Source organism: Phodopus roborovskii, unplaced genomic scaffold, assembly GCF_943737965.1.
Source record: "Phodopus roborovskii unplaced genomic scaffold, PHOROB, whole genome shotgun sequence".
NCBI lineage: Eukaryota > Metazoa > Chordata > Mammalia > Rodentia > Cricetidae > Phodopus > Phodopus roborovskii.
The window spans coordinates 4,173,208-4,194,527 of record NW_026126645.1 but is presented as its reverse complement, the minus strand read 5'-3'; the positions used below and the strand labels follow the sequence as shown (position 1 = coordinate 4,194,527).

The 21,320-nt window shown below is 54.0% G+C and overlaps 2 protein-coding genes across 2 annotated transcripts in view; both read right to left on the bottom strand.

Annotated features, from left to right (window-relative positions):
• The window catches only part of Kif17 (kinesin family member 17), a 30,375-nt gene extending 21,149 nt beyond the window's left edge, over positions 1–9,226 (bottom strand). The window contains exons 1-3 of the mRNA XM_051173663.1: positions 8,567–9,226; positions 2,629–2,775; positions 1,813–1,914 (exon numbers count right to left, since the gene is read on the bottom strand). Coding sequence (XP_051029620.1) covers positions 1,813–1,914; positions 2,629–2,775; positions 8,567–9,211 — 894 coding nt within the window. The 5' untranslated portion in view covers positions 9,212–9,226. The remainder of the gene's footprint in view (positions 1–1,812; positions 1,915–2,628; positions 2,776–8,566) is intronic.
• A 2,676-nt stretch (positions 9,227–11,902) lies between these two features.
• On the bottom strand, positions 11,903–20,856 carry Sh2d5 (SH2 domain containing 5). The gene is made up of 10 exons (XM_051173664.1): positions 20,770–20,856; positions 17,306–17,433; positions 16,931–17,011; positions 16,510–16,584; positions 15,580–15,726; positions 14,401–14,652; positions 14,077–14,251; positions 13,652–13,760; positions 13,000–13,159; positions 11,903–12,259 (listed from the first exon to the last, which is right to left on the bottom strand). Exons 2-10 carry the CDS (start codon positions 17,390–17,392, stop codon positions 12,056–12,058), a joined length of 1,290 nt encoding a protein of 429 aa, XP_051029621.1. The 5' UTR covers positions 17,393–17,433; positions 20,770–20,856; the 3' UTR covers positions 11,903–12,055.
• Positions 20,857–21,320: the final 464 nt, after the last annotated feature.

Below are 21,320 nucleotides of genomic sequence, written 5' to 3'. Positions count from 1 at the left end.
GTAGCCAGGAAGGAATAGAATCCTCATGGCCCCCACACAAGTTGATTGAGAGTTCTGTGGGCAGGGCTAAGACCCTGAGGCTAGCCTTCTGGAGCTCCCAGCCCTCATGCAACTCCTCTGCCTGAGGGTGAGTCATGACTTACAGGTTCCCAACACCCTCTTCTGGTGAGGGGGTTGCTGTAGTTGGTGGTAGAGGTTCCTTGCAGGGAGGGCAAAGATCCGATAGGCTTGTGCAAAGCCTGCTTGCTGCAGGATGATGGGCAGGGGTTTGAGTGGATGGATGGAAACTGAGGGGGAAACTGAGTCTTTGTTGAAATCAGTGAATGACTCTCCCTTTCTCTCCTAAAGCTGGAATCACTGGCTTCGTGGTGGACCCTGGGAGGTGGGGTGGGGGCTTGGTCAGTTCATAAGCATCATGGCTGGAGGGAGAGTCCAGCGGTATCCCAGCACTGATGAGGGGCAGCATCTCACACTAGCCTCTCCTCCCTGGACCAGGCCATCTGGCTTGCAAGAGTCCCAGGCAGGAACAGGACCAGGACCTTAAAGCCAAAGGGTCCCAGCTGGGACTCCATGCGCTCTCACTGGCTTCTAGTCCTGGCAGCGGTACTTGTTTCTCTCTCTCTCTCTCTCTCTCTCTCTCTCTCTCTCTCTCTCTCTCTCTCTCCTTTTCCCTCCCTCACCTCCCTCTCCTTTCCTCTCTGTCCCTACTTCTGTTTCCTTTCTTCTTTTTCTTCCTTCCTTCCTTCCTTCCCTTTTTTAAAGACAGTCTACCTATGTGATGCAGGTTGGCCTAGAACTTGCAAACTCCGTGCCTCAGTCTCCACACTCCTGTGCCATTAAGCCAAGTCTGGAAGGTTTCTTGACCTCTGTGAGTGCCCCAAACAGTCATGCTAGTCCAGCCTCCCTGAACAGAAGAACCCTCACATACCTAGATTTGCTCCCACTGTTAGGAAGGAACACACCTCCGCCCTTTGAGGAGACTGAGAACTTAGGAAATGGGGCCTGAGATTCTCAGACTAAGCCGAATCCCATCTTCACCAACGTGAGCAGTTCATTGCCCCTGACTCTACCCCAAAGGCACCACTTGGCAGCCCTGTGTCCTTGCTGGGTTTTTCTCAATCACCAACAGCTTGAAAAGTTCCCAAACTGAACACTTACCAGGTGCTGGCTCTTTGCTGAGGGACCTGCCCTATTTACTGTCTTTAATCTTCAACACCCATTTTCAAAGTGGACCAACATGATGGAATCCTCACCATATAAACATCAGTAAAATAAATTGTTTGAAGTTCAAATCCTTCAGTTTGGGAGACCTGGGTTCAAGTCCAGGCTCAGCGGCTCATTGCATTACAGAACCTGGACAGGTTGAGGCTCTCTCAGCCTCCTTTCTACACTGATAAATTAGAGGTGACAACATCCACAGCAAGGTTACTCCAAAGATGAAGTGGAATAATGTGCCCAAAGATCCAGTAAATAGCAAGTGCCTCATACTTTCTCTCAGACCGTCATAATAATTTTTATCGGTGGAAGTGTTTTCTAAAATAGAAGTCTATTGCAAATTTCCACCATGTTTCAATGGAGGTGGCCTTGTTCAAGGTGCTATCCAGCCTGTGTGGTGGCAGCAGACATAGTAACAGTCCATGCATTTGGTTCTCTAAGGACTCAAGTTCAAAAGGACCCACTCTAACTGGAGTGATGCTGGATGCTGATGTTTGTCCATGATCCCAGCACTAGGGAAACTGAGGCAGCAGGAACCTGAGTCCTAGCCTCTAACCCGAGACCTTCCTGACCATTCCACATGGGGGCTGGACTTACCTCCAGCTTCTGCTTGGTGTCAGCGCCCAGCAGGTCACGGACATCTTCATTGTAGATCTCCAGATAGGAAGCCCGGACCAGGAACTTGGTGTTCTCTGCACACTGCAGGAAGTAGACAGCATTGAAAACATGGCTGATGCCAAACCCACCTGCTTCTCAGGCCCCTACAGCTAGGACATCAGAAGAGGGAGACATCAGGGCCATATGGGCCCTCACCCCACCCTACCCCACCTGCCCTGATGGCAAACCCTCCCCAGCTCCAGGACCCTCAGACCTCTAAGCTGTGTTGTGGCTATTCATCCAAAGTGCTGCCCGCAAACCTCATGGGAAGGGAGATAGAAACCTCCCAACTACATAGGTGGAGAAACTACTGTCACAGCCTCAGCAACTGTACCCAGATCAAGCCCTGGCAGTGGGCTGAAGAGTGGGAGCCTCTGGGCCACCACAATTGGGAGCTGTCCAATCTGGGGTCCATGAGATAATTATACAAAGGGCTTCACACAAGTTTGGTCTTTAGTAATTGCTCAATACATGGGGAGCCGTGATGTTATAACCACTTCCTGTCACTGTGTTCAGAGTCATCATACAAGAATGCTAAGGGGATTCAAAGGCAGCAGGAGAAGAACATGGAACCAACAGACTCTTTGCAGTCTTGTTTTTCACCTATGATCTTTTTAGAACCCAGGACTTGCCTCTGTTGACCTATGCAGAGTCAAGACCAGGTTCTGACTACAACCCACAGTCCATGCCTCTGTCATAAGTGCCCTGGGACCATCTGTGATACCAGCCTTACCCCTTCTGATACAAGGCCCATACCTGAACGCTCTCAAATACATGCTCGAAGGCTCGGGGAATGATGCCTCTCTGGCAGGGGGGATCCGGCAGGCCCTGCATGGTGAAGGACTTCCCACTGCCTGTCTGGCCATATGCAAAAATAGTGCCATTGTAGCCCTCGGTGACACCCTGTGTGAGAGGGAACCAAGGTCAGGTGTTCAGACGGCAGTTCCAGGCGGTCACCATGGCCTCCAACCCACAGACTTGGGTGCCCTGCCTGGGTCTCCACTAAACAAGGCACCACTCTGTCCTCAATGGTCTGATGGGGTTAAACATCGTGCCAAGGTAGGGCTATCTAAAAGCCTGTTCTGGGGAGCCAACATGGTTCAAATTGTATCTCCATGCTTGTTTTACTTCTTCGTGCACTGCAGGAGATAGACTCCAAGGTCTTCACCAAGCCACACCCTCAGCCCATCCCCACCCTTTATGGCATGCACTTGGACTGGTCTAGGGCACATGGCTTCCTCTCGCCCAGCATAAAGGATAAGACTATAGCCCTTCCTAAAGCTGAATCATCTTGTGTATTAGGCTCGGCAAGTGCTGGCATGGACAGGTGCTTGCTATAGTCTGCTGGGACCGCGGGGAGGCAGACACAGTGCTTCTCATCCAGACCAGGAGGTGTCCATGGGGCAGAAGTACAGAGAACCGTGAAGGGAGGCAGTCAGGGAAAGGCAGCAAAAAGGTGTGGGGAGAAACAGGCAAAGCCTTCTGTACAGCAGAGGCAGAATAGACGTGGAGCTGCTGCTGAGGACACCTGGGCATGTGACAGGTGACTGACAGGAAGAGGAGGCTGATCCAGGCCAAGGGGACCCAGGGGAGTAGCTGACAGCAGGTGGAGCTGGGAGTGGGGTATGAATGAGGAGGCTGAGAAGGAAGACAAACTGGGTACCACTTCTAAGGCCATTCTTCACTCGTGATGCATTTATTCACCCTGCAGAAACTAGCTTGTCTTCTCTATAGCAGGAACCATGTTCTGGTTAGAGGGAGAGGGAGGTGAACAAGTTAGCCCCTGACCCTGCCCCCAGAGCTCTTGGGATTATAGATAGCAGAACTGACTGTGGGGCATCTGTGATGGTTACTACTGTCAACTCGATGGGATTTAGAGCTTCCAAAACCTCTTGATGCACCTGTGAGGGGTTATCTAGGTTAGGGTAACTGAGGTGGGAAGACCCACCCCTAACATGGGCAGTACCATCCCAAGTGCTGGAGTCCCAGGCTGAATAAAGGAAAAAAAGCTGAGCCGTGTAGAGGACAAGCACTTCCTTTGCTGCCGTGGAAGTGGGCAAGGCCACCCAATCTAGGGAAACTGTGACAACATTGGGGTCCTGCAGTTCCTTAGAGGTGGTGGGCTGTACTCAGGGGTGGGACCTTTAAAATGGGTCCCAAGCAAATTCAGAGGAAGGGCCAACCCTGCGCTAGGCTTCGTAAGCCCACATGCAGCTAAAGTGGGAGGTACATGACACCCCTGGAGAAGATGAAGCAGTTCAAGGAGTGTCACTGTAGCCTGAGTCCAGGGAAGGGACTCTACAGGGATATTCACAGTCACACAGCAGATGCTCGCTCTCCTGGGTAGCCATGAGCAGTAGTACTGTGACGGTGCTGGTGCAACTTACAGTCTCACACATGCTATGGATATGCAAGTGCTCTACCACTGAGTTGTACGTCTTATTGGAGGTGTGTGTGGCGATCTCTTGCAGCCCAGAGTGACCTCAAAATCAGTAGTAGCTGAGGATGACCTTGAGCTACGGATAAGCCTGCTTCCATCTCTAGAATCACAAGCAGATGCCACCAGGTAGGGTTCATGCTGGGATTGAACCCAGGTCTGTGTGCTGAGCAAGCAAGCAGTGTTCCCACAAGTCACGTCCTCCCCCAGTCCCTGTCTGCTCTTTCTGGCTTCAGACTGGTCTGGAATTTCTTGTGATTCTCCTAGCTTTGTGTCCCAAGTGCTAGTATTACAAGTGTGCACCACCACACTGGCCCTTCATTTCAATGACTGGAACTGAGATGTGCTTTAAATATAAAATACAAGCCAGACTTCACAAGTCTGGTCTGGTTTGTTTTGTTTTGGTTTGTTTTGGTTCTTCAAGACAGGCTTTCTCTCTGTGTAATAGCCCTGGCTGTCCTGGAACCCACAGGTCCTGTCTCGAATTACACTATTTGGGGGTGCTGCAGAATCTTCAGGGGCTGAGGGGGCAGAAGCAGGTAACCCAAAACAGGTGTTTAAAGCGTATAACCCACTCCCTAGTTCTGGCTCATTCTCTGCCTTTGGGCCTGCTGTGTGTCAGGTCCTTACTGCACTGATACCACCACGCCTCCTCCTGATGCTCGGAGAGCCCTGAAACAGTGAGCCACACATCACCTTCCTCCACCTCACTTCTCTCAGTGGTCTGGGTCACAGCGAAGCAGACCTAACTAAAATGTTTAGTTCTTTAGTTGTACGAGCTTCCTTCCTGTGCCACTTGCCAACTACATCTAGGGATACCTAACTGGTAAGTGTTCATACAGAGAATTTCCATTGTTCCAGAATGTTCCATAGGACAGCACCGCCCTGATTAAATAGAAAACAACTTTAGGTATATTTCTAAGATGAAACAAAGATTTTAGAAAAAGTATGATATGGTAACTGACACCCTGCGGGGGGATGTCCTAGGGAATAAGCACATGTGGGGCCGGTCCCCAATGTCCACCACTCAGTCACTGCGTCCTGCTGTTTTATTGAACTATGAAATGTAGTGAGTCTTCATGAACACAACCACTGACTGATGTAGAATATTATTTGAAGACGTGTTATATTTGTTTATGCTGTGGAACACTTGTTTAATGATACAAATATGTGTTGCATTCTTTTATGTTGTATTTGGCTAGCTCTGTAAAGCTGTGTTAGCTTGCCTGTCTAAAACACCCATTTGGTCTATTAAAGAGCTGAACGGCCAATAGCAAGGCAGGAGAAAGATAGGCGAGGCTGGCAGGCAGAGAGGATAAAAAGGAAATCTGGGACACAAAAGATCGAGGAGCAAGAAATGAAGACATCAGGACCAGCCACCCAGCTACACAGCAAACCATGGAATATGGAGTAAAGAAAGACATACAGAAATAGAGACAGATAAAATTCCAGAGGCATAGGTAGACAGGATTATTTAAGTTAAGAAAAGCTGGCTAAAAACAAGCCAAGATAAGGCTGGCCATTCATAAGAACAAACCTTTATGTGATTTATTTGGGAGCTGGCTGGTGGGCCCCCAAAGTGCAAAAGAGCAAAAAGCAACAACAGTTAATCTATCTCTCTCTTCTCTCTCTCCCACGCCCCCCCCCCGTGTGTGTGTGTGTGGGGGGGTGAGTTCAAACTTAAAGCATCACATATGCTGGGCAAGGGCTCCACACTTGGCCTGTACTTCCAGCCCAGCAATGAGTTTGAACCTGGTGTTATCCTCAGCAATAACCCTCATGATAGCAAATTAGACATGCTACGTATTTCCCACTACTATTAACTTAAAATGGAAATAACTGAGTTGCACCATGTCTTCTATATGCTCCCTCCCAAATGTCCCCATGGGTGAACATTCTACCACTGCTTCTCCACAAGGAACCGGGGCCACCCTTCGCAGCCTGGTCACGATAGGAGCTGTGGTTATGTAGAACCGGGGTAGTCTGGAGATAATTCATCAAGCGGCAACTCTGGAGAAATCTGTCAGGAGCAGGAGATGGGAAGGCAGGGCTGCTGGTTAAAGGGGTGGGGTGGGGGGAGCTGGGATGGGATTCTAGTCAGCCAAGGGTTGGTGTGGAAAAGGAAGCCACAGGAGGGTTGAAAAGCGCAGTCATGGACAAGAGGTGAGGAACAGAGCCTGGACTGAAGAAAGGGAGGATGAAAGAAAGACAGAAAGTGAATCTGAAGTATAGAGACAGCATGGGAAAGGAGCCGAGGAAGGATCCTGGATAGAAGATCAAAGCTACCTGCCAGAAAGCCCAAGGAGCAGAGCAAGCAGGCCCATGCTCTACCTAGCCATTGGTCTCACTAATGCATCTGCTCCTGGCTTAAGCAGCTAGAGCTGTGATCTGCATGTTGTCCCCTGATGGGAGATGGAGCATGGAATCTGGGACCCAGAACTGTCTCTAATTTATCCCGTGACCCCTCAGGCCTCAGTCATCTCTCTGACAAGAATGACTCCAGCTCTTCTTGTGGGGGTCCAATGCTACACACCAGTCTTTCCCCGATGGCCTTCCACCTTCCTGTTTGGCTAGCATCCTACAGGGCCCATCTTAGACTTCGTGCTCTGTTCTCCACTCCATCTCTTCCAAGTTTTTCTGGCCTCCCCATGCTATGTGCCCCCTCCAATAATTACTAATGGTTAGCTTAGCTGCTTCTCTTTTACCTTGATGAGGGCAAATCCAATGGCCTCCACATGCCTTCCCCATGCTCAATCTGGGGGCTCACAGTGGAGACGCTAGTATTTCCTCACATGGATGGGTGAATGGATTAATGAAATCATAGATGTCAAATCTGAGGTCTGGGGACTGTCCAGCGATAGGTCTGCACAGCGGGACTCAGAAGAGAAAGGTGGATGAGAGACCCAACAGGCCTGTCACTGGGTCCTTAGTGTCTTCCTCTCTGGTGGGACTTGCTTGGGTTCTGCATAATCCACAAGGAAGAAGGCAGCTGGAGCCTCATCCTGGTAGCTCTAGACAGCCCCAGAAAGAAGCAAGGCCAAGGAAGAACACAAGTTCAAATCTTCAAGATACCAACCCTAGACAGAAGAAGGCAAAGGTAGGGCCTGCAAGGTCCTTGAGACAAAGGTAGGACTGAAAGCTCCTGGGAGGCCTCAGAGTGGCTGGAACACTCTGGAGACTAAGAAACAGAGATGGAACAGAGTGCTTTTGCAAGCAAGAGCTGGTCCTTTACCTGACAGAAAGTCAGACCTGATAAACAAGAGGGACTGAATTAGATGACCTCTTGGGTCCCTTCTAGCCTAGAAAACCAGGCCAGCAGATAGACAACTGAGCTATCCTGAGAGACTGGGACTGTCCCCTTGGGAGAACTGTCCATTGTCTTCTGAGTATTCAGAAGGAATCACCTCTTGTGCTCTGCGGTCTACATCACCAGTCAGCAAGCCTTGGGAGTAGGGGCAGAGTTCAACAGCGGACACTTGACCCTAGATTCTAATGATGCACCCACTGCGGCACAAGGCTAGGCAGTCTAGAGGCTTCGGAACACACCGGCCCTCTCAATGGGCAGGATGGATGGAATGGCTGAGAGGGCCTGCCAGTCAAAATTGCAAGCATCTATGTTAAATGTTTGGGGAATGGCGAGTCAACGAAGTCAAATAGGTATCTGCAGCTGAGTGTCTCTGAACCTCAGGTACCGGAGCATGTTCAAGTGACAGAGGGAACACATGGAAGCCCCACAACGTTGCCTCTTTAGGAAGAGGGGTTTCCTCCACTGCTCTCAAGAAAAGAGGAGAGTGTAACCAGGAGGCCTTTGCTTGCCGGGCTGAAATGGGAGCAAGTGTGTACCACCACATGACAGAGAAAAACCTTGGGACTCTTGGGAAGGAAGGAAGCTGGGGGAAATGGCTGGAGCTTTTTCAGGATCCTGCAGGTCTGGAATGAGGGTAGAGGACCAGGGGCAAGGTATGAGGGTCAGACAAGCTGGGGCTCTGAGTGGTCCTAGGTTTGGAGTCCTGTGGTAAAGGCTGCAAATGACTGGGGAAGGGGGTGTGGAGCAGCTGGGGCGCTGGGTTCAATGTGGACACCACATTGGAGGTAGGTTCCAGTTATCTGCAGCCAGGAAAACCTTCTGAGTAACCTGCTGCCTGTGCCCTGTGCCTTCTCGCTTGGCTTGGGCGGGAGGGGTTGGGTTAACCCACCTATCTCGTCTCCACCTTTGGGGAGCCCGAGTCTGGCCCTGCAGTCTCAGGGCACCCTCACCTCCACCAGTGGGTAGGCGATCTCGTTGTAGATCTGCTCGGTGAAGTGGTCCATGTAGTAGGCGCCGTCGAAGGTGAACTGCTTCGGGGGCTCGTCGGCTGCTCCCGGGTTCTGAATGAAGCACTGGCCGCGCGCGCAATCCACTGTCACCACCGTCTGGCAGCTCAGCTCGCGCTCGCGCTGGTTCATGGGCCGGCAGCGCACCACTACCTTTACTGATTCCGAGGCCATGGCGCCCCGCGAGCCCCGGGGGCGTGGCCCGGTCCAGGGGGTGGAGCCAGTGCCCGCGTGGGGCGGGGCCTGGCGGCGGGGGCGGGGCCGCAGCCGGGAGCCCGGACTCTCCGCAGTGCGCGCTGAGAGCAGCAGGGGCGCGGCGGACAAGTCTCCGGGCTGGAGCCCGGGCCGCCGCCTCCCGCGCCCGGGCTCGCCCGTCCCTGAGGCCGGGCCCGGGCGGGGAACGGGGGATCCGCGCTGCAAGCGCCTCCGCAGGACCCGAGCCCCGGAGCTGGCCGGGCCACGCTCGCGCTCGTGCACGCCGTCTCGGCGTTCGCCGTTGCCGGGCAACGTCCGTGACGTCACAGGGCGGGCCGAGGAACGCTGAGTGCGAGGAAGAGCCTGACTGCAGGCTGGCCCCTTGGGATGCATTAGTGGTAGGGTTGCACTGACCCTCCTGTCTCCCAGGCCTCGCAGCTCCAGCCCAGAGGCTCAGCAATCGGGCAGAGGTGGCCAGGCTAAGACCTGGAACCCATGCTTGACTTAACTAACCACTCAGGGGTTAGCGACTTCGCTGTCCCCTATCCTCTGGCAGGGTGAAGCTTCTTGATGATAGTGCCAATCTTAAGAGTCCAGATTTTAAAGAAACGAAGACTGGACCAACAAGATGGCTCAGCTAGTGAAAGGTGCTTGCTGCAAAGCCTAATGGTCTGCATTCTACCCCTGGGACCTACATGGTGGACAGAGAGAACTGACTCTTGCAAAGGAGCCCACACACATAATTTTTATGTTTTTCAAGACATAGCTTCCGTATTGCCATGGCTGTCCTGGAACTCGCTCTATAAACCAGGCTGTCCTCGAACTCACAGAGATCCACCTGCTTCTGGCTCCGGAGTGCTGGGATTAAAGACCACCCAGCACAAATATATTTTAAAAAGCAAAAGACAAAAACTTTAGCATTTAGTCTCTCTGTTGGAAAGACCACACAGCCTAACCTCCTGGCTCAGTGTAAGCTGCCACCCGCCCAGTTGCAATGCTCCTGTCGGTTCCTCTGCAGAAACAGTGTCAGTCGTGTGACAGGCTCTGGGAAGATAGCCCTCTTGAAGACTAGTAGGGAAAACCCCCACAAACAAACCAAAGAGTAACTACAAATAAACAAATCCTGTGCAGGACAAGTATCTTAGATCTAACTGGAGCTCACATCAGGTTTAGGCAGGCCTGGGCTGGGTAAAGGACCTGCTGTGCTTTGCTGGGGCAGTAAGCAAGCCCGAGTTACCAGTACACTCTGATTTTTTTTTAATTACCTGTGTGTTCCAATGTGGGTGCACTTGCACGAATGCACACATACACACAAATGTGAAGGTTGGAGAACAACTCCCAGGAAATGGGTCTCTCCCTCCTCCGTGTGGGTCCAGTGGGGCAAAGTCAGGAGGTCTGACAGAAAGCACTGAGCTGTCTCACTGGCCCTTGGGTCTTTTTCTTAGATCTCTTCACCAAACCTCACTTCTCAATTCAATTTTTTTCTGGACCCTCATGGCCAGGATCTCAGTCAGGCTCACCATTCCATGCCATCTGCAGTATGTTTGGCAAACAAAAGCAAAACAGGAAAACGTTGATGAAGCTCTAGCCACTCAAGGAACTGCAATAGACTGAAGAAATGTGTTTTATTTATCTCAAAGTCCACACCGGGGAGGGGAGGGCTGTGGTTTGTGTCATGTGATCAAGAAATGCTTTGGAAGGAATGTTAAAGAGCCTGGGGAAGGCTGATCCCTTGGACATGTTGAATATCTCCTGGTATTGTACACATCAGCAACTCACACTATGAACATACCCTGGAGGTGAGCCCTGGCCTAAAGTGTGGCTCAGTTAGCTACCAGAGTTTCTCAGGTTTAACTCTCTGGAGTTGAAATCCTAGGCACAGGATATGCTAACTCTGCTCCCACTGGGGACCAGGCCCTACTCAGGACCAGTGGAAATGGTCCTGGAGGGAATACCACCCACATTCTGTCTCTGGGAAGTGTTCTCTCCTGTGAACGGATCCCACACCTTTTTCTCAGGCCACATGTCACTTGAAAGAAATGACACTGTCATTAGCTATAAGGGCTTATCTGTGTGTGTGTGGGGGGTCTGGAAGCAGAAGTGCCAGGCCTGGCCTGCCTCTTACTCCCAGATTTGTCTCCTTTCTTCTCTGTAGAGGCTACCCTCCTTCCCTCAGGGTCCAAAACCCCATACCTGTGGCTTCCACTTCAAGGCACTGAACACAGACACCCTCTTCCTCCTGTGCCCACACCTCTGTTTCCAAAAGAAGTCTGGGCCTTTTTTTTTTTTTGGTTTGGTTTGGTTTTTTGAGACAGTGTTTCTCTGTGTAGCTTTGCCTGTCCTGGAACTCGCTCTGTAGACCAGGCTGGCCTCAAACTCACAAGAGATCCTCCTGCCCCTGCCTCCCGAGTGCTGGGATTAAAGGTGTGCATCACTATTGCCAGGCTAAGAAGTCTGTTCTTTTGGGTAGATTCATATATTCTGCTGAGTTGACTTAAGGGACACTTGGATTTGTCATTGCTAGCTGGGCCACTGCTTTCCTCTAGAATGTGTCCTAGGAGTTTCCATTACTAAGGCCACAACCTCCTCTCTGTGGGGTCTGGGTTAGTTCTAGTTTTCCATTGCAAGTGGGGGTGATTTACCAAGGAGGTAACCAGTGCCAGCCATGCCCAATGGTCAGCACTGTATGAAAGCCAGCATGAGATGGCTTCCTAAAGCAGCTAGCTACCAAACTGACTGTGGTTTGCCTACTGTAGGCTCCACTCAGTGGAGTGACACCAGGAAATGAACCAGGGGAGGCAAATCTGCAATTCCCTAAACATCTGGTTCCCCATGGGAGCTCTCTGGGGTTCCCTGTCCAACAGGGGCTGGGCTCTTCCAGCAAGGGCTGCACCCACATCCACGAACTGCTGGGAACGCCTCTGCACTCGGAGGACAGTGAGAATCTGGTGATGACCACCACCCAAAGTCACCTAGCGTTGCCAGGCACTTAGCTCTACCCGCCTGCTCATCCTGGTATCTCAGCTGGGCCCCGGTCCCGGGAGAAGCCCTGTTATCTCCAACTCCAAACTTAGGGCTCCCCTCCCACGGGCAGTGAAGTGACGGAAGACCGATCAAGGGGCAGATGACCTGTTTGAAGCTGGTGACCAGTGAGTGGGGTGCAAGAAGGACAAAATGACTGTCACAGCCCAGAGCCCAAGGCAAGGCTGGGCCCACAGGGGACTGAGGCCTTGCGTCCTAGCCTAGGCCTTGCAGTTCTGCCTCAGACTTGGCATGGCTGAGGGGCCGCAGAGTCCGTGGGAGCCTGCCCTCAGAGCCACAGTCCTGTTCTTCATAAGTGGGGTTCAGACGGCCCATGCTGAGTGGGCAGAACAGGCTGCGCTCCATCCCGGCGTGGCTCTCCACCAGGGCCTCCAGGCTGGGGAACTCTGCTGGCAGGTGCTGGGGAGGAAAGGTCTTTAGCTCTGGTCCCCTGCCCCATGGTTCATGCCGTGTATATCAGCACCCTACCCGCACACTCGCACCCAGGTCTCCCACCATGTGGAGGGATAAATTCGGAAAGATGGGATGTGCAGGGTTATAGGGCCACTCAGCATTTCCTCCTTCTTCCCAGTCTGGGCAGGACTGAGACAGCTGGCTTGGGGGGACGAATGTCATATAAAAGCCTTGCCAGCCCAGTCCTGGAAACAGATCAGAGACTCAGAGGTTGCATGCGTTTAGGTCAGCTCTCCTAGAGGTAACCTCTGAAAGATACCTCTAGAGGGGAGGACCTCAGTGGCAAGGAACCTCAGTGACTCTCCCTGAATGCTGGTCAGCACCCAGCCAGCAAGAAGAAACTGTGTGCCACCAGCCTTTACTCTCAGTACTAGGGGGCAGAGGCAGGCAGATCTCTGAATTTGAGGCCAGCCTGGTCTACAGAGTGTTCCAGGACAGCCAGCATTACACAGAGAAACCTTGTCTCAAAACAAAACAAAACAACAACCCCCCCCAAGGAACAGAAGCAGAGTTAGCAGGGCCAAGGAGGGATAAACTAGGAGAAGGGGTGGGACCAGAGAGCATCCAGTAAGGGAACAGGATGAAGTGAGGTGGGCTCAGGAGCTCAGGGGCTGGAAAAGGGCAGAGTAAGAATTGCAAGAGATGGAGCCAGCACAGGGTAGAGCTGGAAACCCCTTAGGGCTCACCTCTAGGCAGTACCGGCCCAGGTGGTTCCGGAAGACCTGGTGAGGCACCACACCACACTGGGTCCGTACAGACAAGCTCCACTGGTCGCTGGTACCTGGCTCTGGCCACAGCAAGAAGGCCCCATGCACATCTCTCCGTAGCAGGGTAAGAGCACAGGACCTGGAGGGGGGGGGGAGCCAAGGTTAATGCCACCAGTCTGATCCCAGATGCCAGGCTGTTATCCTGATTAGGGACATACTAGCTCCAAGAGCTTGATGGTAGTGACCGAGGACCGAATATGTACCCTCAGAAGTTTTGAACCAGATCAGCCACTCAGTGAACAGAATTCAAAGGAACTAAAGGCCTTCTGATGACCTGACTTGCTGACTTCAAGGCCCTGGTCAGGAGAGGTCTGAGAAACCTCAAGACTGCCAGTGACAGGCCAAACACTGAGGGTTTCGCTTGTGTCTTGCTCCTCTCCTTAGCCCCATTTTATATTCTGAAAAACTGAGGTTCCAGGGGAGGAAGTCCATGGCCTGAGGTCACCTAGGCTGGGAGCTTTCCTCATTCACCAGTTAAAGTCCCTACATTCTGCCCATGCACCCTGTGTAGACATGATAAGCAGCCTACCCCACATTTTCATACCCAACCCAAGGGACAGAACTGCCTTACCTGGAGAGGCCGGCAAAGGCCCAGATGTTCTCCATCAGGCTACCCTCGTTCTCCACCAGGCACGAGGGACCGCCAGGGCTGCGGGGCCATGCCTCCCACGCAGCAGGAACTGTGGATACCACGAAGGTCAGAAGGAGCATGGCAGAACCTCCCAAGGCCAGACCTACCCTGCTAATACACACCCCCATCTCATGGTTTGTCTCCCCACCAAATCGCTTCCCCCAACTGTCACACATCTGGTCCCCCAACACAAACTCTATGCTCATTAGTTAAAGTTCATACATGACTGTTTAGCCACCCTCAAGCCTGATCATCCTCATATGCACAGGCAGGTACAAGGGAATGAGGCCACAGCCCCCTCCCCCCCCAAATTGCATGAACCCCTGCCCCTGCCCCTTGCCAGCCAGCTGCCTCCTCCAACTCACAGGCCTCCCGGGCGGATAGCTGCAGCTGTGTCTCATAGGTGCAGCCTCGGTAGGCCCCGGAGCGGATCACCTTGCTGCGGATGGCCTTCTTGCGCACCAGTGTGGGAGAGCAGTAGGGGTTCCCTAGGCGAGTGTGACGGGTGCCCCCACGGCCCTCGGGCTCTGGCAGCTCCTTCTAGGGCACCAAAAAGGGCCCATGGGCAAGCAGATTCAGACCCACCTGTTTGAGCCCAGGTGAACCCGGCAAGAAGCCCACCCCTCCAACGTAACCCCCAAGCCCCTGATCCTTTCCCCCATCCACTAACTGACTGGGGTGCTGCATACCCCACTACTGCCCAGTAGCCCTTCTGCAGGAATTCGACGGAACGAAACCAGGGCGTGGACATTCTGCGACAGCTGATCCCGACTGAAGGGCTCTCGCACTAGGGCAGGGGGTGCCCCAGGGCTGCAGAGGGGCTTCGGAGACATGTCCCCCATAGGCCCCAGGCAGGGCTCAGGCTGGGCCTTCTCCTCAGGGTGTTGCAAGAGGTAAGCAAGCTGGAAGGAGCGGCAGAGCAGCAGATACAGGATATGGACCTAGGACAGGAGGGCTGGGCTCAGCTGCAGCAGCTTCCTGGGAAGCCCCGCAGACACTAGTCCACTCTTCAGGGCTGCAAATGGCCCCCTGGCTTTGGGCGCCCCTCCAAAAACTTCCTGGGAAAACTACTTAGCCCTCAAAAATCTCACTACATACAGCCTCCGCTGCCAGCCTGCTCCAGTCTGCTCACTACCAAGCCACTTTGTGCCAGGCACCATGCGGGGAGCAGAGAGTACAACCCCTGGACCACCATACTCCTACATCAGCCTCACCATCCTCCCAGGGCTCAGGCTCTCAACACCCTGTCAGTTAGGAGCTGTTGGGTAACCCAGGGCAGAGCATGTCACCCGTGTGCCTGTCTCTTTGTCCTCTCCTCCCCAAGGTCCTCTGAGGAGTTGATGAAATGGGGCACTGGAAAAGCGCTTATCTGGGACCTGAACATGGAACCCATCACTCACTCACTTACACACTCCAGACCCAGAAGGCTGTCACCCAGGGTCCACATCCAGAGGTGAGACCAAATGCCGGAACTCACGAAATGACAGGCTGCCACTGGTCTGTCACTCAGTGATCACACCAGCTTTGGCCTCTAGTATATGTGCCTATGTCCTACACAGGGCCATCTAGGGACAGCTCAAAACTTGGACCGAGACTCTGCCGTTAAAGGACTCAGGTGTCTGTCATCAGCACAGCCCGGTGCTGGAGTGGGGCCCGTGTCGAAGGTGCGCTGGGCTTAGGAGGGCAGTGGGAACTAGCCGGGATGAGAGAAGGTAACTCCACAGCAGAGAAAAGTCCCAGCTAGTGCAGGGGAACACAGTGCTAGGAAGGAAGAGCCAAAAGCCAGTGTGGTGAGGCACAGATCCACGGCTGCCACCTGATGACAACACAGCCCCCTCACGGCACACTACCGTCTAGGTGTCAGGTACCTCTCCAGGCTGGCTCCCCACAAAGAGGTGGCAGTAAAGCTTGCTGGCTGGGCTGCGTGGGTTCCGGGCAACAAAAGCAAACTGACAGGCAGCTGGGCACCAGGTAGCATAGAGGATGCGCTTCAGGGCATGAGCCATCAGGAGCACCTATGAGGCATTGTGGTGACAGCAGACCTCACTCACCTGTGTGGCAGTGGCTTGAGGGCCTCACATGTCTGGTACAGGCCACCCGCCTCCTGGGGCAAAGAGACCCTTTTTTCCTAGAGGCCTGCCAAGCCCTCATAGCTCTGGATCTGTTGCAGAGATGTAGGTCAGGATGGCTATCCCAAGTTATGGAACTGAGGGACAGGACAGTGGCCCAGTGATCTCTAGCTGGAACCACACAGAGGCAGTGGCAGCAGGTCCTGGGGTTCTACACTGGTATCTGGGGTAGGATGGTCGGAGTTCAAACCCTCCTTCTGCCACTCACTCTCCATGGGAAAACAGTCCCCTCAGTGGCTCTTGCTGTCAGATGGTAGCAATGCCTTGGGCAGGTGACGTAGGACTCCAGATTACTACCACAGCCAGCACTGGGCCTTGTATAAGAGGCCTGCAGCTGTGGGTTGCACAATCTGGCCTGGCTGTCAATGGGCAGCCATGTTGGTTGAACAGTGGTTAGCCAGGGATGGACAGGCAAGCATGCAAGGGGTCCCTATCATTACTAGCCCATGGTTGTCCCCAGCCACCAGCCACTGCTGGGCCAGGCATTTGGAAAATCTTATGGGGTGGATGTCTCTGATACTAGGTCAGGAGGTGACCTCTAGAGAAGATTCTGGGGGACCAGGCAAGCAAGTGTTGTCTGAGCTTGTCCTAGGGGGGTTATGGGGCAAATTGTAAGAAGACCACACCCTGTCTGGTCCTCTCTGCCCTGGCCCCTCCTACTCCTCCTACCTCGCCCTCCCCACTGTAGACCTTGAGACCCTGAAGACTGAATTTCAGGATAACAGCACGGCGTCGGGAACAGTCCTGAGGGAAAGAGAGTTGGCAAAGACAGGTGTCACTTCCTAGTTCTGGCCCAATGCAGTCACACCACAGTGCCCCTCATGGAGGCTGCTCAGCCAGCTCCAACACCCCTGCCCAGGGACAGAGACTTGGGTAGCAGATCCCCAACAGTCATGTGGGGCATGGGTCCCCAACATCTAGGAAGAGCCCTGAAGCCTGGAATTCCTGGGTCACCTTTGGCCCCACTCTCCCTGGGTCTTAAGTGCCCGCCCATCCAGATGATGTGGGGGTGGGAGACTGGCCTCAGGGCTCCATCCAAGCCTGATATCCACAGTGCCTAGTTTGGGGTTGTGCTCCCCAAGTCCCTCACCTGCAGTGCCCACAGCTGCTGCTGTACAAGGTACACACCCTCCTGCGTGTCCAAGTCCTCTACAGGAAAGGATCCCACATACTGCGGAGATGAGCAGAAAAAGCAAGACAGGGAGGTGAGTAAGGGCCACAACTCCAATGCACACAGTACTCTACCCTGCAGGCAAGGCACTGTCCTCGGAGACCAGTACTTTTTGTTAATGTTCTTAGCAGGAGACCCTGGTCAGGTCACATGGGCCTCATCCCCTCACCTATTAGTGTACACACACCCACTCCAAAGGAGGAGTTAGGTTATTGGGCCCCAGGTCCCCCCAACCCCAGGGAGTAGCCACCCCACAACTATCTGCCAGAGCACACAAGATGGACACCCACCCACCTGGGCAAACTTGGCAATGCACCTGGGCCGGTAAGGTGCAGGCCCGCAGTCCGAGGCCCTTCGGGCCCCGGCCCCAGCCCTCTGCATGGTCCCCAGCGTGCCCAGCTTCAAACTCCACGGAGAGAAGGCTACGAAGGGCAGGGGAGAGGTTGGTTTTCAGGCAGGTCGAAGGCTCGCTGTCAGGGTTCTCATCCTTTTGCTTGTTCAAAGACTCATTCATTCATAACCAACAATTCTTCACCGAGTACCTGCTATGTGCCTGTCACTGTCCTGGGCACCGGACAGAGACAAAAGACAAACTCTGCCTGCTTCTGAGAACAGCACTCTTGGGGAACATGATGGGAAATTAAATAATAAGCAATGGCTGGGGGCACAAGATAGTTGAAAGCTGCCCTGGGGGAGGTTAAGGAGGGATCATTTAGACATGGGATGGCTCATGGCATAGGTCACTGAGCCACAGCTGGGGCTGCAGTGCCGGCTTGACCCTCTGCGGTGGGGGAAGCTGGTAGAAATTTGGAAGCAGCTCTTAGGTAGTGCCAGAAGGAAAATGGTGTTTGCCAGTAGTTCTGGCTTTTCCAGAGACTGGAGCAGGAGGGCCATAATCATTTGAAACCAAGAGTTCAGAGCCAGGGTGGACAATACAAGACCCCCATCTCAAGAGGGAAAAGAAAGAAGTGTCATGGGAAAAAACGGAAGGATCTGGGAATAATCCACGGAAATGCACAGTAACCGCAGTGAGAAGCCTCGCTTCTCCTGAGGTAGAGTGCCAAAACGGCAGGCTGCATCCAACTCATGACTAGTCAGCCTTCGGGATGAGACTTTACCCTGTGGATGATGGGGAGCCATCGCTGGCCTAAGGGCAGCAACGGGGCACAGGGGCACGGGGTGGTGGTGAGCTAGATGGCTAGCATTGAGGAGAGCAGGGACCGTTCTAAAGGCAGCTGGCTCATTTGTCCAGCCTGAATCCCAAAGCCCTTTGCAGGCTATGACAACCACAATCCACCCAAACTTAGCACTGGTGCTAAGTGGGGTGTGGAAAAGATGGGCAGCTGATAAACAGAACCCCTGCTTTGCCCCATTGTTTTGTTTTGTTTCTTCTGGGACCCTTGGCCAGATCCACAGGGTGAGGGGTGAGCGCATGTCATGTGGAGAGTGGAGAAGACGTATAATGGGCTGGCCCCTGCAAGGAAGCATGGACTAAAGCCTCTGCTAGGGTCCCTGCAGACTCAGCTCCTCCAGTGACAACATAAGATATCCCCCTCTCTCCTATTCCCACCAGCTTTCTTGCAGTTACTGACTTGGGTCAGAGAGGCCTGGGCACAAGTCCTGTGTGGCTTAGGGCCAGCTGCCCTATCTCTCTGTGCCCTCACTCCCTCACCTGCAAACCCTGGGTATTGTGAGGTGCCTGGCATGATGCCAACCTGATATGGCACAGGGGATGAGGCTTCCCCAGCCTGCAGGCAGGAAGGGAGCTTGGGAAGACAGCAGAGTCTAACACTTTCAAGACCAGTGAGACTGAGGCTGGCAAGGTTGGCCTGGAGGCTTGGACTCCCCGGGAGAGGCCAGGGGTTAGTAGTATGGCCTGGGTGTGCCACAGCATCAAGCTTGCCCAGAAAGGGAGGGACTTGGGTGCCTTAAAATTGATCGTCTTAGAACCCAGGAAAGGCCCCCCATCTCTGGCTTCCTGTGACCTTCGAGCCCAGGCTCAAGCCAGGGAGCAGAGGGCAGCAGGCATTTACAGCTTTCACCCAGGATGAGCTGGCAAACAAAGGCTGCAGCCTCCCCTCAGAGCCCACGTGGACCTCCTGTAGGTTGTGGCCAACCTGCCTTCTGAGCTTCCCTTTCTAATCCTGCTCATTTTTCAGTTGCCTATCCCAATTGCACATCTGATGTTTGCAGAAAGCAAACCACACTCCACCTGCTATGGCTGCCCACCCCTTCCCAGCAGGGGGACGTGGCTCCCAGGGAGGTAGAGAAGTGAGTGCTTCCTCTCTCACATCACAAACGCAGGCAGGCAGAGGAGAACGAGGAGCAAAGACCACAAGACACACAGCAGGCACAGAGATCCACAAGGAAGGGAGGTGGGGGGTGGAGGAACCGGGTGAGAAGAGCAACCACAAAAGGGACAAAGAGAGCTGACAAGAGCCCTTCACACCCTGCCTGGGCCACACAGCCCGGCAAGCACCAGGTAAAGGAGGAAAGAACCAAGGGTCAGTGTACCTCATACTTTCACACACAGAGGCCAGCTTGCTGAATCGCCCGCGCGAGTGTGTGTGTGTGTGTGTGTGTGGGTGGTTGCAGGGGGTGGGTGGGTGTGAGGAGTAAGGATGAGGGGTTGGACAGACCCCCTCCTCGTACCTGGTCCTTTCCCCCATCCTGATATTTAGCCTTCCCAGAAACAGGAACTTTGTTCCTTCTCTTGTCTCCCTTGCAGTCTGATCCTGCTTAGACCAAGGAAGACACCAGGGCTCACCAAAACCCTGATAACAACCACACACCCAGCTCATCTCTTTGAATCAAATCAAAGTTTTCCACACGGGTCTTCTGGTCTAGGACCTTCCTACTGAAAGACACATTTGGGATGGCGCTGGGCTTCTGCTTTCCGGGTGTTCTGCTTAGCAGGGAAGTGGCTAGGTTGACCCTATATTTCACATCCAATCACAGGTCACTGTATACATTATAGCCGAACTATCCATCCCCCCAGGGTACTGGGAGACTACCCTGCCTGCAGTTCTCAGCTACTTAACTGACCAAAGACACACAGCACAGGATATGGAGCTGGCAAACCCAGGACTCTGCCTAGGCTTGGCAGTGCCCTTCCTTCTACATAGAGTCTATGGGTCCCCCAAGCAAGCGTCCATCCTCAGCACACACGGAGTCTGTGCAGGAATGGATGCTGCAGGAGCAGCAACTAGGGGCCCCATAGCTCGTAACAACTCGGCTGCTGGGGACGGAACTGTTTAGAAAGGCAGGACTCGCTCTCCCGTGTCTAGCACACCCCTGATTACCCACCCCCAACATATACACAGAGGTCCTGGATCCGCGCAACCAGGGACAGAACTGGGGTTCAGCAGGGTTGGCTGGTGTGACCTTGGCCCGCCAGCCTCCAATTCCTCCACTGTAGAGGGAACCGCGAAGGCAGCCACGTCCTGGGGCTGTTCAGCCTCTGTTCCTCACGATAATCTATCTGGACGCGACGAGCACACTGGCTGCATGCGGAAGACACCGACACGATCGCGAGCGGAGACGCGGGGCGCGTGCGAGCGCTGACAGCGATCTCGCAAGCGTCACCGTCCTCCCCACGTTAGGTTTTCGGGGAACTCAGGTGCCCCAGCGCCAGGAAGGAAGGGATGAAGAGGAGGGCTGAGATGATAGCAAAAGCCTGTGGTAGGAGATGGGGGTGCAGTTCGCTTCTGGGAGACCCTCCCGGCCACGGCCCGCTCCCGGAGGGTAGGAGCACTCACCGCCGCTGCCGCGCCTCCTGGCAGGTCTTACAGCTTCGGACCCCAAGCCTGAGCGCCTACCCAGTGCCGCGCCCGCCCCGTCCCCGCCTCCGCCTCTGCGCCCCCCCACGTGGCCCCGGGACCCGACCCTCTGCATCACCTGGCGGCAACCACGGCCTCACCAGCCAATCGGAGCCAGCGAAGCCGCTCGGCTTGGCCTCGCCGCCCAATCAGAGGCTGCAAGGGTCCCTGGCTCCGCCCACGCCGCATCTCCGGCTGGCTCCTCTTTGTCGCTCCTCCTCCGAGAAGCCGTCCGCCGAGTTCAAGGCCTCACCACTCACCTGGTACTCAGAACACGAAGATACTCATCTCCACTACAGGGCCCAGCTCCGCTCGGTTGCTACATGATCACGCAGTTCCACGCCTTCACACGCAAATGGCAGAGGACTTGGTGACATGTATTCCGTTCCCGTGGGAAGATTCACTGGGCTGCTCATCCCGGGTCCGGCACTCTTGCCGACCCTGTTCTTTGGACCGCACGGAAATCCACTTAGTTGGGGAAATGAGTTAGC